The 13,263-nt window shown below is 47.9% G+C and overlaps 5 protein-coding genes across 5 annotated transcripts; 2 read left to right on the forward strand and 3 right to left on the reverse strand.

Moving 5' to 3' along the window:
* Positions 1-921: 921 nt before the first annotated feature.
* TRIVIDRAFT_119616 (uncharacterized protein) lies at positions 922-1,751 on the reverse strand (the record flags this gene model as incomplete). The annotated part of the gene is made up of 2 exons (XM_014101764.1): positions 922-1,441; positions 1,525-1,751. Coding segments are annotated over 2 exons (747 nt in total), but the record flags the coding sequence as incomplete, so codon positions are not given.
* Positions 1,752-4,145: 2,394 nt separating this feature from the next.
* Positions 4,146-4,757, reverse strand: TRIVIDRAFT_222299 (uncharacterized protein; the record flags this gene model as incomplete). The annotated part of the gene is made up of 1 exon (XM_014101765.1): positions 4,146-4,757. The coding sequence occupies one exon, from the start codon at positions 4,755-4,757 to the stop codon at positions 4,146-4,148; it is 612 nt and encodes a 203-aa protein (XP_013957240.1).
* Positions 4,758-5,840: 1,083 nt separating this feature from the next.
* On the forward strand, positions 5,841-8,363 carry TRIVIDRAFT_150453 (uncharacterized protein; the record flags this gene model as incomplete). Its single annotated transcript, XM_014101766.1, has 7 exons — positions 5,841-6,094; positions 6,151-6,307; positions 6,417-6,759; positions 6,815-6,935; positions 6,998-7,227; positions 7,285-8,123; positions 8,187-8,363. The coding sequence occupies 7 exons, from the start codon at positions 5,841-5,843 to the stop codon at positions 8,361-8,363; spliced, it is 2,121 nt and encodes a 706-aa protein (XP_013957241.1).
* Positions 8,364-9,380: 1,017 nt separating this feature from the next.
* On the forward strand, positions 9,381-10,316 carry TRIVIDRAFT_222301 (uncharacterized protein; the record flags this gene model as incomplete). The annotated part of the gene is made up of 1 exon (XM_014101767.1): positions 9,381-10,316. The coding sequence occupies one exon, from the start codon at positions 9,381-9,383 to the stop codon at positions 10,314-10,316; it is 936 nt and encodes a 311-aa protein (XP_013957242.1).
* Positions 10,317-11,344: 1,028 nt separating this feature from the next.
* TRIVIDRAFT_27972 (uncharacterized protein) lies at positions 11,345-13,166 on the reverse strand (the record flags this gene model as incomplete). The annotated part of the gene is made up of 4 exons (XM_014101768.1): positions 11,345-11,472; positions 11,550-12,635; positions 12,702-12,881; positions 12,953-13,166. The coding sequence occupies 4 exons, from the start codon at positions 13,164-13,166 to the stop codon at positions 11,345-11,347; spliced, it is 1,608 nt and encodes a 535-aa protein (XP_013957243.1).
* Positions 13,167-13,263: the final 97 nt, after the last annotated feature.

The raw sequence follows: 13,263 nt of genomic DNA on the forward strand, positions 1-13,263 counted from the left end.
ATCGGGTAACGGACTTTTCTTCACATGCCACTCGTCGGCAGGAAGAGCCATGGTGCGGGTAAACATAGGAGTCGCCCCGGCCAATGTATTAGACTGATACCAGGTAATATCGTCGCTCTCAACTGGTCCTTTGCCAGCGAAATTCACCGGTATGACTTCTATAAACAACTGATCGTCAGGGGACGAGCGATGAAAGACAACAGAGATTCCTCTGTCATCCTGTGGCGATAGTTTATAATTCAGAGTGAGTATTCTTCCATGTCTGTGTTGAGTGCTGGATGAAGACAAGAAACCGATGGCGCCGTCCAAATCATACCAAGTGTCGGCCGCCATGTTGTAGCCCAGGTTCTGGACGGGATTGGAACATATCATCCGACGGAAGATGGCATCTCCAGCACTGAGTTTGATTTGCATTTCAGGGGCAACAGACACTGTTTTCTTCTTGGATACGGATGCGAATATGATGCCCTGCCTGCGTCGGTAGCACAGGGTGCGAGGGCGGCTCACCGTCCAGCCCCCATTCGATACGAGGGGGAGGATTACAGAGCTGGAGGCTGAAGGATCATCCTCATAGTGGCATAATAGGGCGGCGTAATCGAGGATTCGGGACTGGGCTATATTGGGCCCCTTCCAGTAATGAAACGCATGGTTCTTTTGGTCCCACATTGGCAGGTCGAGGCGAAATGCGTCACGGCCAATCTTTGTGGGGACGTTTGGATTGTCTGGGCTCTTGTAGAATCGAGCCGCCTCTCGGGATACAATGATTTTGCCCGAGTGCTCAAAGTCCTTCGGGGACTCGGCGAGCAAGCCGAACAGTTGCAGCTCACAGGTGACCGAGTCGGGTCGTGGCGGCTCTTTTGAAACAAGGTCTGAGATTTTGGTAACCTTTGACGCGATGTCGGCCTCGTCGAGGATCGGGCCCCATGCAAACAGACTGTGATCGTCTGGAGTAGATGTCATGATGGCCTCTTGGAGCCTGATGAATGCCCTGTTGCCTTCACCGTAGATCATGGGCATGTTGATGTCAAACAATCCAAGAAGGCAATAAGCAACGTCTTCCAGTCGCGAGGTCTGGCGCAGCGCCGCCCATGACATTTTCTGCGCCACGCTCGCATGCCGCAGGTCCTGGCCTTGCAGATATTGCTTGTTTATCCTGGTGATGGATGAAACAATGTCGGCAAAATCCAGCTTGGAGCCGAGCCGAGTCCACTCCTTGGAGTAGAAGATGAGCTTCTCTGGCGCTGGTGCGAGGAGTTCCTGCAAAGTCCATCCACGGGTGAACCATCGGCTTTTGGACATGCGCTCCTCCAAGACGGCTTGATCCGACGCTGCTTCTACATCAGAAAGCACGACATGGCATACAGCGGCGTTCTTGTACCAGCGGAACATGGAGTTTATCGCCTCGGTGAGCTCGGCACTGCTGGACTTGTCGATGCAGCATCTGTAGGAAGAGCGGATAAGAACATGTGCATCTGCTTTTCACTCTGCCACAAACACAAACACAATGCGCGTAGGGAGACATACGTATCGACCCAAACCCACTCCAGCCCGTCTCGCACGGCTTGCTCGCGACAGGCCAGGATCTTGGCACATCCAGCTTTGAGCTTGACATCGGAGAAGGACAAGTTTCTCCAGTCGTGATACGTGACCTCGTCGAGTCCCCAGGTGTGAGAAAGGATCGCATATTGCGGGGTGACGTCGTCCGAGAGGAAGTCGGCCATGTGCCATTTGGTAGCGTGGAGGAGCCTCATTGCATAATCAGTAGAAGCAGTCGAAGCTGGGCGTCCCCAATCAGGAGGATCCCGCCAAGGCAAAAGCTGCAAACTGGCCGTAGCATCGACATTGACGCCATCTCGATTCCCGCAGCTGAAAGGCGATCGACGAGGGTGGGGTCGACACGCGCGTGTTGCTGCTAATCACGGTAAAACGACCAATCAGATACTGCATGGGGGCAGCAACAGAGATTTTGGGAGCACAAGGTGGAAGGGATTCGTTGCAGACGATAGAGAGAGAGAGGCAGAAAGAGAGAGGATGACTGTAAATTGATTTCAGGCCTCAGGTATCTGCAATTGCGTTTGAGGTTCCGATAAGTGATAAGCTAAGCGAGCGGGCGATAGGAATTGCTGATACTGGACCTGAAAATGTTCTGCGCGATAATTACAGGGAGGTAGGGACGATTTTCAGCGGAGTCTTCAATGCATGTAGCCTATTCAGAGGGGCCGTTGCACCCTAGCGTCACTATAGTTTGGAGCTTGTATGAACATGATCGTGCAGGCACCTATTGATCTCATCTTTTCCGGTACGGGAGTGCATCGAAATGGATCGTATCTATTAGATAAAATTCTCTCATAGTGGCATGACAAATACCTAGAAAACACAGCCTTTTGTTGCAAAGAACAGTCATCGACCCAAACTGTGGCACAGAATTACCTGTATGTAGGGTAGGGAAGGGACTGGTATTATGCCTACCTAGTAATGTGTTCACTTAAAAGCCTTCACTCCTATTTATAAGTTGAGAACATTCAACCACTGACACCTTGACTAATAGATTTCCACTTTCTTTCTTCAACAACACTACCATTTGACAAAGCTGTTGCATCTATATTCTGCAGCTGCTGCTGTTGCCGTTGGAGAACGACGGCGTTGAATCGTGTGTCCAAGTCTTTATTTTAAGGAGTTAGATATGCCGGCCAGTGAGGAGATCATTTGTGTTGTTACTTTGGGTTATGAGGACCCAGGATACAGGGGCAATTCGGATATTAGACGGTTCGTCGATAACTAGACTTTGACAGCAATAATATCGGCAGCGGCTACAAGAGCTGATAAGTGCCGCAGCTGAGCCTATCAGAAAGACACTAAAGCAGTCAAGCAATAAACTAACAAAAACAACAACTATTAGGAGATTTATACTCCATATCTGGTGGATTAATTCCCATAGATCCCTCGCTAATTCCAGGACAAAAATTAGCATACTATTTGGAAATTTCATGTTCGAAAGAACATAAATATCACCATATACACCGAATTATATAATAAACGGACTATTTGCAGAGATGGTCAAACCTTGATGCAAGGTGCGCGCATCCTTCAGCAGCAGATGATAGATACATTATTGTAGCAGCTCATTTGAAGAAAGGCGTTCACTACATGTATTTACTTGTGGCACTAACTGCCCTTATTAGTCAAACTGCCCGCAAAATGCCACCACGCGACGACATCACTCCCTAATCGCGCCAACTTGTTGCTGATTGATTTATTTTCTCATCATCCTCTCCGCGGCCATAACGATATTTTTTCAGGTCAGGCATGAGGAAGAAATATTAAGCATATCTTCGAGGCGAGCTAAGCGAGAGCCTGTATGTTAACAAGGCTCATCTGTTCAAACTTCGATCTCCAACAACATATATATTTTATATTGCTTCAATTAATTGGCGAAGCGGCTGCCATTTGGAAAACGAGCCCATCAGATTTATTACCAATGCAAATCCCGCTGTCCAATACATGCAAATGCCGATGTTTCAGAAGGTATTGCTTATCTCACCATCAAACCCTGTCGCCGATGGCCGGCTTCGGTGTAAAAGCCTCCTGTCGGCAACTGGAGACCCGAAATCGCCGAATGCGGCAACAGTGCTTTCATTGCCGATGGCCTTCACCATGTTGAATACCTGACGATTAGTTAATTCTAGGTAAGGGGATGAAGAAAATTGCAATGAAAACACTTGGGCTGATTCAAGAAATTCTCGCTTTGATAATTATATATGGCTAGGCCAAGAGCTGATTCTGGGTGATTACCCACGGAGTATTAGAGACCAAAATGCAGCGATATAGTATATGTGTGGACGTACACGGATAATTGTCCATGCACATGGGTTGTATTTTGCGATCGGGGTACTTTACTTTTCCGTCTTGATATCCGTGAGCGCATATCAAACAAGAATGGCAGTATCACCTTAGCACATCTGACCTCACATATATTCGCGCAAACATGGAAGAATTCAATTGCCGTCTCAATAGATTGTGTTTTCCAACATACTTCAAACTACATAGACATCCCATAAAAGCACTAGAATTTCTTCCTCCTCCACTACCGGCTCTTCCAATTTACAAAATAGCACTAAAATTAGATGCTGCTATAAGACGCCGTCTCATTTTACAACAGTTGCCAGAACAGTCGCAGGCACACAGTAAGAGTCAAACGTAGGAGTATCGGTATATGTAAAATACTCCAAATAAGACCACGGGCCGTAATCTAGATCGAAATCTGCTATGCACCATCGCCAGCCGTTAACAACTCCCTCCGCCTCCGTGTAAAGCAGCTCATATGTAGCACCACCATCACTGGGGCTCAACAGCCACCCCGCATCAAGTGCGGGCGGGTAAATGGTGGCATTAACAAAGCTGAATAAATAGGATGACGAAGTGCCGACGGATTCTTTGAGGTTTATGTACCCTGTGGGCCCGAGATCATATAGGCTGCCGTCGGCATCGCGTCCTTGGCTATACAAGACTCCGTCTCTCAAGTTGGCAACCAACACCGCATCTGCGGCATCTATGCCAACATAGTGGAACGTTCCGGCAGGATATCCAAAATCAACATCGTACTGGTTGGGCCGTAGCCTTAACTGGAAGTTGCTACTATTGCTTGTAGCCGTAACGACATGAAAGGAATAACTCTCAGTTGTGGTGTTGATGGAGAGTGGTGCGGCAAAAGCACAGGTGGATAGGCCGAGGGCCGCCGCGATAAGCGCAAGCATCATGACTGCTGATGATGAGAGAATAACGCTGGATTTCGATGCCTGAGATGATAACAAGAAATAGAAGAAGTGGCTGCAGATTACTGATTCTTTGTGATATAAATGCAATCGGGCATGAAAGGAGGGGTTGCCATATAATTTGTCGAGTTTGGCCAAGGGTTATCTAGGTTGTACCCCACGAGCTACTGCGGGCGGTGCTGCTATGCATAAAGATCACCTCAATCACAGCATAACGCTATCCTTTTCGAGAAGGAAGAATAATGGATTGGGAAGATAAGACGTCATTTGAAAATATTTATTGGTTTTGGTCTTTGTGGTTGCAAAGTTCCCAACCCTCCATAGAGGATGTTGTTGACGGAATAGGTGGGCAAGATCACGCGTGTTGCATGCAATCTAATCATTGGATTGCCTTTTCTGGAAACGGTTACATGGGGCTTCTCTGCCGTGCTTTGATATATCGAGCCCTCGCCTTGGAAAGGTTCTGATAAATAGCGTCATACATGCATATAAGTCAACATTCTACTTTGTATGAATAGAGGGGCACTACAACAAGGTTGGTTAGTTGAATCAAATAGTTAGACGCAACTTTTTAGAAAAACCACTAGCTATGGGTAAACTACACCTAATATTAGTTGTATGCCCAGTTTATTTCTTCCATGGTTTAATCTATTTATTAACGTCAACTACATGTACTTGATATTCCCCATATAAGACGGTTAACCATATACGAGCACGATCGATATGCACTCACTTTGTTGCGTTATCTAATACGACTAGATACGAACGTGAATATGGATGTAGATACTCGGAGTGGTTCGTATTTCCGGCTACACAGTGCTCGTGTGCTTTGCAGGGTTACATTATCCTCACTCCATACTTGACATCACTTGACGCCTTATCTACATACCTTCCTCATCTAGCACAACCTTGTAGGCATCACTTCAAGTTGCATGTACGAGTTAGTTGGACAGAAACAAAACAACTTACTCTATATAAGAGCCTTTGCTCGTCTGCAATCTTGTATGTGTTGTTGCAGCATCATCTCATACTTTTTACCAGCTTGCCATTGATTCATCAACGTGCAAAATGTTGTTCAGATCGCTTGTCGCGGCCTTTGGCCTCCAGCTGGCCCTTGAAGTCGTTGCAAGCCCTCTGTTGCGCGACAAGGTTCCAGTGAAGCGTGATGTTCCATCAACCCACAGGCTTCATGAACGCCACCCGCCCCGCACCGCCAATCACTGGACTAAACGGGAGAGATTATCCCGAAAGACTGTTTTGCCCATGCGTATCGGCCTAAAGCAGCGAAATCTCGATGTGGGACATTCCAGGCTCATGGACATGTAAGACCCAAGGCAGAAAAGAGCTTAAAAAAACAGGATTTAACATTAGAGTCTAGCTCTAACCCGAAATCTGCCAACTATGGTAAACACATGACTGCAGAGGAAGTCATCGACTTCTTTGCTCCGGCACAGTCTAGCGTGGATGCTGTTATTGATTGGCTCGTCTCTTCCGGCATTGATCGGAAGCGCATCAGCCAATCAGCTAACAAGCAGGTGAGTTGTATCTCATAAAACCAGCGTGATCAATTATTCATGAAACGCAAATCCACATCCCCATCCTTGATATCCTAAGTAACACAGTCTGACATTGGATGCTGTGTAGTGGATCCAGTTTGATGCGGCAGCTGAAGAGGCCGAGGATCTCCTGGTGGCCGATTTCTACTACTGGGAGGACAGCACAGGTTCTCACAGAGATATTGCCTGTGAGGAATATCATGTTCCCGCCCATATTCAAGAGCACATTGACTACGCAACCCCCGGAATCAGACTGCGTGCAAACAATGCCGTCAAGCGCGACCTCAGCAAACGAGAGACAAACAAGATCTCAGCACTTCGCGAGGGTCCACACTTTACCAACACTGTCGCCCACATAAACGCTGTGAACGATGTCCCAGGAGTCAATTCCACTTCTTGCAGTAGCTTCATCACTGCTGATTGTATCAGAGGTTGGTTGCTTTTACCTGACTTACATGTACGAATATGAACTAATCTTCTGTATAGTTCAGTATGGTGTGCCCAATGGTACAACAGCCGCTGCCGGCAATGAGCTGGGAATCTTTGAAGACCTGAATGACCACTACAGCACTGCTGACCTTGATGCATTCTTGGCGGCTGTCTATCCGTAAGGAATCCTGTTCACTTGATTGGCGACGAGATGATCAGCCATCTCTAATGCTGCAATAGCGATCTTAATATCCCCAAGGGGACATATCCTGAGAACCGTTTGGTCGATGGCGCCATCGGGTCTTACGAGGACATTGTGGCTACTATTGGTTCCAACTTTGGTGGTCTTGGACTTGAGTCTACCTTGGATTTCCAGTCAGCCATCCCCCTCATCTGGCCCCAGAAGACGGTCCTGTTCCAGACAAACGACGAGTATTACGAGATTGTTGGAACTCAAGGCTTCTTTAATAGTAAGGCGATCCCCATCAAGCCTCTGTGTGGATTTCCCCTCTTCTAATCAGTTTCAGCCTTCCTGGATGCCATTGATGGTAGCTACTGCAGCTTCAGCGATTACGGTGAGACTGGGGATTGCACTGACTCTTCATGCGCCGACCCTGTTTATCCAAACCCCAATTATCCCTCACCTATTGGATATCAAGGACAAAAGCAGTGCGGTGTATTCGAGCCCACCAATGTCATCTCAGTCTCCTACAACGGCATCGAAGATCTCCTCCCCAACAACTACCAGTACCGCCAGTGTGACGAGTACCTGAAGCTCGGCCTGCAGGGAGTTACCGTCGTCTTCTCATCAGGCGACTATGGTGTTGGCACCCATTTGGGCTGCATCGGTCCGAATTCTGAACCCAACGTCGGCATCATCTTCACTCCCGGTTTCCCCCAGACATGCCCATACATCCTCGCAGTCGGCGGCACTGAGCTGAGGCGTGCAGACCCCAGCGCTCCTCCAGTTGAGTGGGAAATACTTGAAGAGGTTGCCACTACTCAGTTCCCTAGCGGTGGAGGCTTCAGCAACATCTTTAGCGTCGCCGACTACCAGGCAGACGCTGTCAACGCGTACTTTGATGCTGTAGAGTCTTCATTCCCATTCAAATCCTACAACCAGACCATTGTGAACGGCAACTTTGACAACGTAACAGACGTCAACCAAGTCTACAACCGGGGCGGCCGTGGTTTCCCTGATGTGGCGGCTGTGGGAGAGAATCAGCTCGTTGTCTACGGTGGGCAATTTGGTACTATTGGCGGAACCTCGCTTTCGACGCCGGTCTGGGGATCTTTATTGACTCTGATCAACGAGAAGCGCATTGCCGCTGGCAAGAGCACCCTTGGGTTTGTCAACCCGGCTCTGGTAAGTGCTTCGGAGATCCAATATCGTGATATCCGTCATATAACTAATACACTCTTGTGCCAGTATCAACACCCGGAGGCATTTAATGATGTCACCGAGGGAAACAACAATGGCTGCAGCTCTCCTGATCAAACAACACTGTGGGGCTTCCCAGCTGCGGCCGGATGGGATCCTGTGACGGGCCTTGGGTATGTTTCTCTCCTTCTCGCTCTCATTCTCGGTTATTATGGACTCAACTAACCCAGAAATGTAGATCGCCAAACTTTGCCGCCCTGGAATCGGTTCTGGTCGCTCTGTAAGCACAAATTGTCCATAAAGAAGGAGAAGAAGCTTCTCAAAAAGGGCAAATGTATGGAGATAGTGGAAACAATTACATCAAATTTGAGGTACCTATGCATGCACAACACACATGTATCGGTTGAATCGCGTCATTGATATAGGTTGTGCCGAGTGGTGAGTTTAGGGCAATTGGATTAGAGAAACATGTACCTAGAGAAGATACACCATCAAGAAGTAAAACTTTGATTACATGGCTTGGTACATCCATCTTACTACAACTGTGCTATCCACATTGAAGTATGTATTGTAAACTCTGAGTAATAATAGGGCACCATATATCTATACCTACATGTATTGTGGTGGCTTAGACCAGCAAATCTTGAAGCCACACTTCTCTAAGGTTGCCACCTTTGCAAAGCCACTTCGCAGCCTTGCCTGATTACAAAGTTGGAAAACGATGTGTAAAATTCAGGGGAAAGCAAGATTGTCTCGATGCATCAAGCTTCTCGAGGTCCCTTCAAAAAGGATAGGTTACTCTACGGAGTCACCAGTTGCACCATGTAAATCTTGCCTCGAGCCTTGAGCATATCTTCAAACCTTGTCTCTAAGCCTTACAGCTTAACTTTAGATTTTATAAAGATAATTTGTTGGCTGAGATCTATGAGTCTTCCTATTTGCACAGTTGCTTTTTCATTTTATATGTGGGCGTAACGCCCTTATAATTTGGGGTAAACGTAGCTTATGGACAGACTAGGCATGACTATTTAAATAGGAAGACTCATTTATTTTTATTCTAAACACTACGGATTATAACATTCGACTTCTACATAAACTCCCGGCCCCCCCTGCTTGACCAGCTCTCATTCTTCCCCCCAATACACCAACCAACATAATATTAGTCAAGAAGTTTCTTGATACCTTCGCGATTATTACATTCTTCAATTTCCATCACTCTCTGATTACCTGAACAACTTCACAATGCAACTCGGCATTTTCAACATCGCCCCCATCGCTTTCTTTGCGGTACCTTCGTTGGCTTCGATGCTCGAGGTGTTCCATGGTGCGTCTTGCGACGAGGAACCCACAGGAATAACGCAAATGTTGTACGCAAGCCATGCTGGATATACATTCTGTGGTACAGCTGAAGATTACGGCGTCAACCTCGTGGTCCGCTCGGGTGAGGAACCAGACAATCCAGATTGGCCGTACTGTGAATGGTCATTCTTCAGTGACCCATTTTGCGAAGATCTTATTGTATCTTTGAATCCTGAGGGACACACCTGCGCTTGTGCACTCTTGCCTGCTTTCAAAACCTTCAAGATCGATTGCTATGGCGAGCCCTGGAAACGACGAAGACGACAACGACAACGACGGAATGCTACAATTCCGTACCTCAGCGAACCGAGCTACGCAATGAACCAATCGCTCACTCCTGCACAAGCTTGGGGGAACACCTGCGACAGGCCAATAACTCCTTTCCGGGTCGGACTGACATTTGCTAGCGGCCAAATGCATCGTAGCGCGGAAACTATGATGATTGACAAGTTTGAAGTGCTCCAACACGGGGATCCAGAGTTTGTCGGGAATATTTTCCACGCTGCACATCAGGAAATATACCCCATCTTTACCAATCTCGAGAAACTCTGGAGAGTGCACAGGGTGGTGACAGTTACTGGCCCCCTCAAGACCAAGATCGAGTTTACACTCACCGCGGCAGAAGGATATGCTCTTGGCACATCCATCGACGTAATCAATCCGGAACGGCTTCCGCGGGTGTTTTACATATTGTTTTATACAATGCGCCGGCAAGGAATGAGGGCTGTGAAATTCCGACTGACTAGTGTTCATGGTGGTGATAATTCACATACTCCGATCATGAGTGTGGTCGTTCGTGTTTTATCCTCTGTTCCATGATGCGAGGGTTTGTTTTGATCAGCATAGCGGAGGGAGTTTCTACTGATTGGTTCATGATACGTTACACATAGCTATTAAGGTCGTCATACAATGAGATTTTACTTCAGGAAGTGGTTTTCTTGAGTAGGTGTATTCGATATACTTATGGAGTAGAAAAGCTTGATCTACATAATCACTAGCCACAGCTGAAATACTGACTGGCAATTAGTCAGATTCGCTTTTTTGAGCCAGTTTTGACCGCCCGCGATGTAGCTTAAACTTCGTTTTCTCGAGTTATTATGCGTTGTTGATAAGTATCGCGATGTTCCGGTTATTTATCCCTACAAAAACGATCTACCAAGTATAGCCACCATACTTTGCACCCAAACAAGTGAACCAGAAGCTGTAAAGTCTATCGCTCAATATCACATACAGACGCAACTTTAATGTCTGTCAGGTTCACATACTACAACTGTCCACATTCTATCTATGCCTCTAGAAAACCGCCACCGTGGAAACTATTCCATCAAGGTTCACATCTTCTCCAACGGCTAATGCCGTACCACTGCAACCCCTTGCAGCCTCTCCAAATCTGGGATCCACCGGTATTTTGGGGTAAATTAGTAATAGGCTACCAGACTCTATGCGATAACTTTGCAAGCGAGTTGTGTCCCCCCTTGTTGTGGGTCATTGCCGTGATTTGTGGCTTTCATGTTGTGGGATATCTGCATCAGGGCAGCATTCGATCCAAGGTAGCATCAAAATGCCTTCATTTGTGGGCACTGCATCTTACATTCAACAGTCTTGAGATATCCCATCAAGATTCGGCTGTCGAGCCAGTAACACAACATTTCAGAAAGTACGGCACCCCTTGAAAGCAAAAATCACGACGCATTCAAAGTGCCAGGTGCTCTGCAATGTCGACTGCAAATAGTCTCGGTTCATTAAATTTGTTCTCATAAGGTTTATTACATAAATAGCATGGTATCTGGCTCCCCCTGTTCAATTACCACCACGGCATTCGCATAAATAATTCATCGCTCATACTTCTAGACCTTGCTAGTCTTCTCCTCGTGGTGCACCTCACCAATCTCGACGGCCTTGTCGCCATCATCGTGGTGCACGACTTTCTCGACGGCCATGGTGGCTTGGTCAGCCAGAGCCTTGTCCTCAAACACTGCGGAGAAATTCTGTCAGTAAACTGGATCAAGCGCAAATTGAAATGGAAAAGGAGGTGACGGGAGGGGAGCTTACAAAAGGAGAGTTCCTCCAAAGTTCGGCCGGCCGTCTCAGGGAACATGAAGTAGACAAAGACAATTTCAAATGCCAGCCAGCAGCAGTAGACGATCAACCATCTCCAGCTAATGTTGTCGAGGCCGATGGGGTTCACAAAAGTGGCGAAGAAACCGGCCAGACGTCCAAAGAGCTGGAAGAGGGCAATACCGCGAGATCGCTCGGTGTATGGCCACAACTCGACGAGATAGGTGTAGGTGAGGGCGTTGTATCCAATGTTGTAGCAGGGCTGGTACATGAAGATGAAGAAGATGGTGGCGGCACCCGCAGCCTTGTTGGGCTTATTGATCAAGTTTCCAGCAATACTCTGCTCCATCGTCACCGTCCAGCAGATGTAGACAACGAGCAGACTGCAGGTGCAGGCAAGGTACATGGTTCGACGCTTGAAGCGGTTGACGAGCAGAGAAACGGTAACACCAGCGATCAGAGACCAACAGGCAATGGCAACGTTGATCTTCTGCTTGAAGACAGAGTCGGTTTGTCCAATCATGCCGAGAAGATCACCCAGGTAGTATGAGATGAGAGTGTTGCCGGACCACTGGGTGAACAAGCCGAGGAATGACGAGATGATGGATCGTCGTCGCATACCCGCGGTGGCAAAGATGGAGAGCCAGTTCTTCTTGGCGTTTGCAGACTCCAACTCAATAGTGGACTGGATCTGGGCCATTTCAGCACGAACAAACTCAGAGTCCGCGTCGCCTTCAGCGTGGTACTTGATGAGGATTTCGTTGGCTTCGGCATTGCGGCCCTTGGTGATGAGCCATCGAGGGCTCTCGGGCAGCATGAAGACGAAAACAATCTGGATGACGGATGGCCCCATCTGCAGCAGAGAGGGGATTCGCCAGCCCCAGTTGCTGGGGATGCTGTTTGTGCCAAAGGTAATGCCAGCGGCAACAATCTGGCCGATGAAGTAGGAGACGTTGAAGAGAGAGGTGAGAACGGCACGCTCCTTGGGGTAACCAAGCTCGCCGATGAGGGACGAGCCAGAGACGATGCAAGTCGGGATTCCGAAACCGAGGATGATACGGGCAACAATGTACATGGCGACTGGATGGAGTGTTAGATGCTAGACCCATTATAAAGGAGATCGTATATCTGAAAGGAAAAACTGACCGTGCTGGGAGAAACCCTGGATCAGGGCACCGATAATCATGATGAGGGAGCCGCCCACGATGGACCAGCGTCGGCCAAACTTGTCATTGACGATGGGGATAAAGGGCAGCGACAGAATGGCTCCGAGAGAGTATGCCGCCGCGATGATACCCTTGAGAGATCCCTGGGGGTTCTCAAAATCTGGGGTGCATGTTAGCCCAAAAACCCGTACATGATAGATACCGTATAGGGGGCTTGGAGGGATGACCTACAGCTAACCCATGACGGGACGATCTGAAGGGCGTTGATCATCTGGGAATCAAACCCAGACGTCAACTCGATACCCATACATGCCGGGAAGAGGATAAAGTACAGATATCTCAGGTTTGGCTTCTTGTACCACGCAACCTTGTCCTCATTGGCGATTTGGGTGACAATAGGCACGGAAGCCTCAGTCTCCTTGGTGGTGGGCTTGAGGAAAGTCATGGTGACAACCCGACAGAAGAGGAAGGTGTTGCTGGATGGAGATGATGATTTGGAAAATTTCGAGGGCGGTGATGCTTCTTTTTATTCTGCAACATCT

The sequence above is a fragment of the Trichoderma virens genome (assembly GCF_000170995.1).
Source record: "Trichoderma virens Gv29-8 chromosome Unknown TRIVIscaffold_6, whole genome shotgun sequence".
Classification (NCBI taxonomy): Eukaryota; Fungi; Ascomycota; class Sordariomycetes; order Hypocreales; family Hypocreaceae; genus Trichoderma; species Trichoderma virens.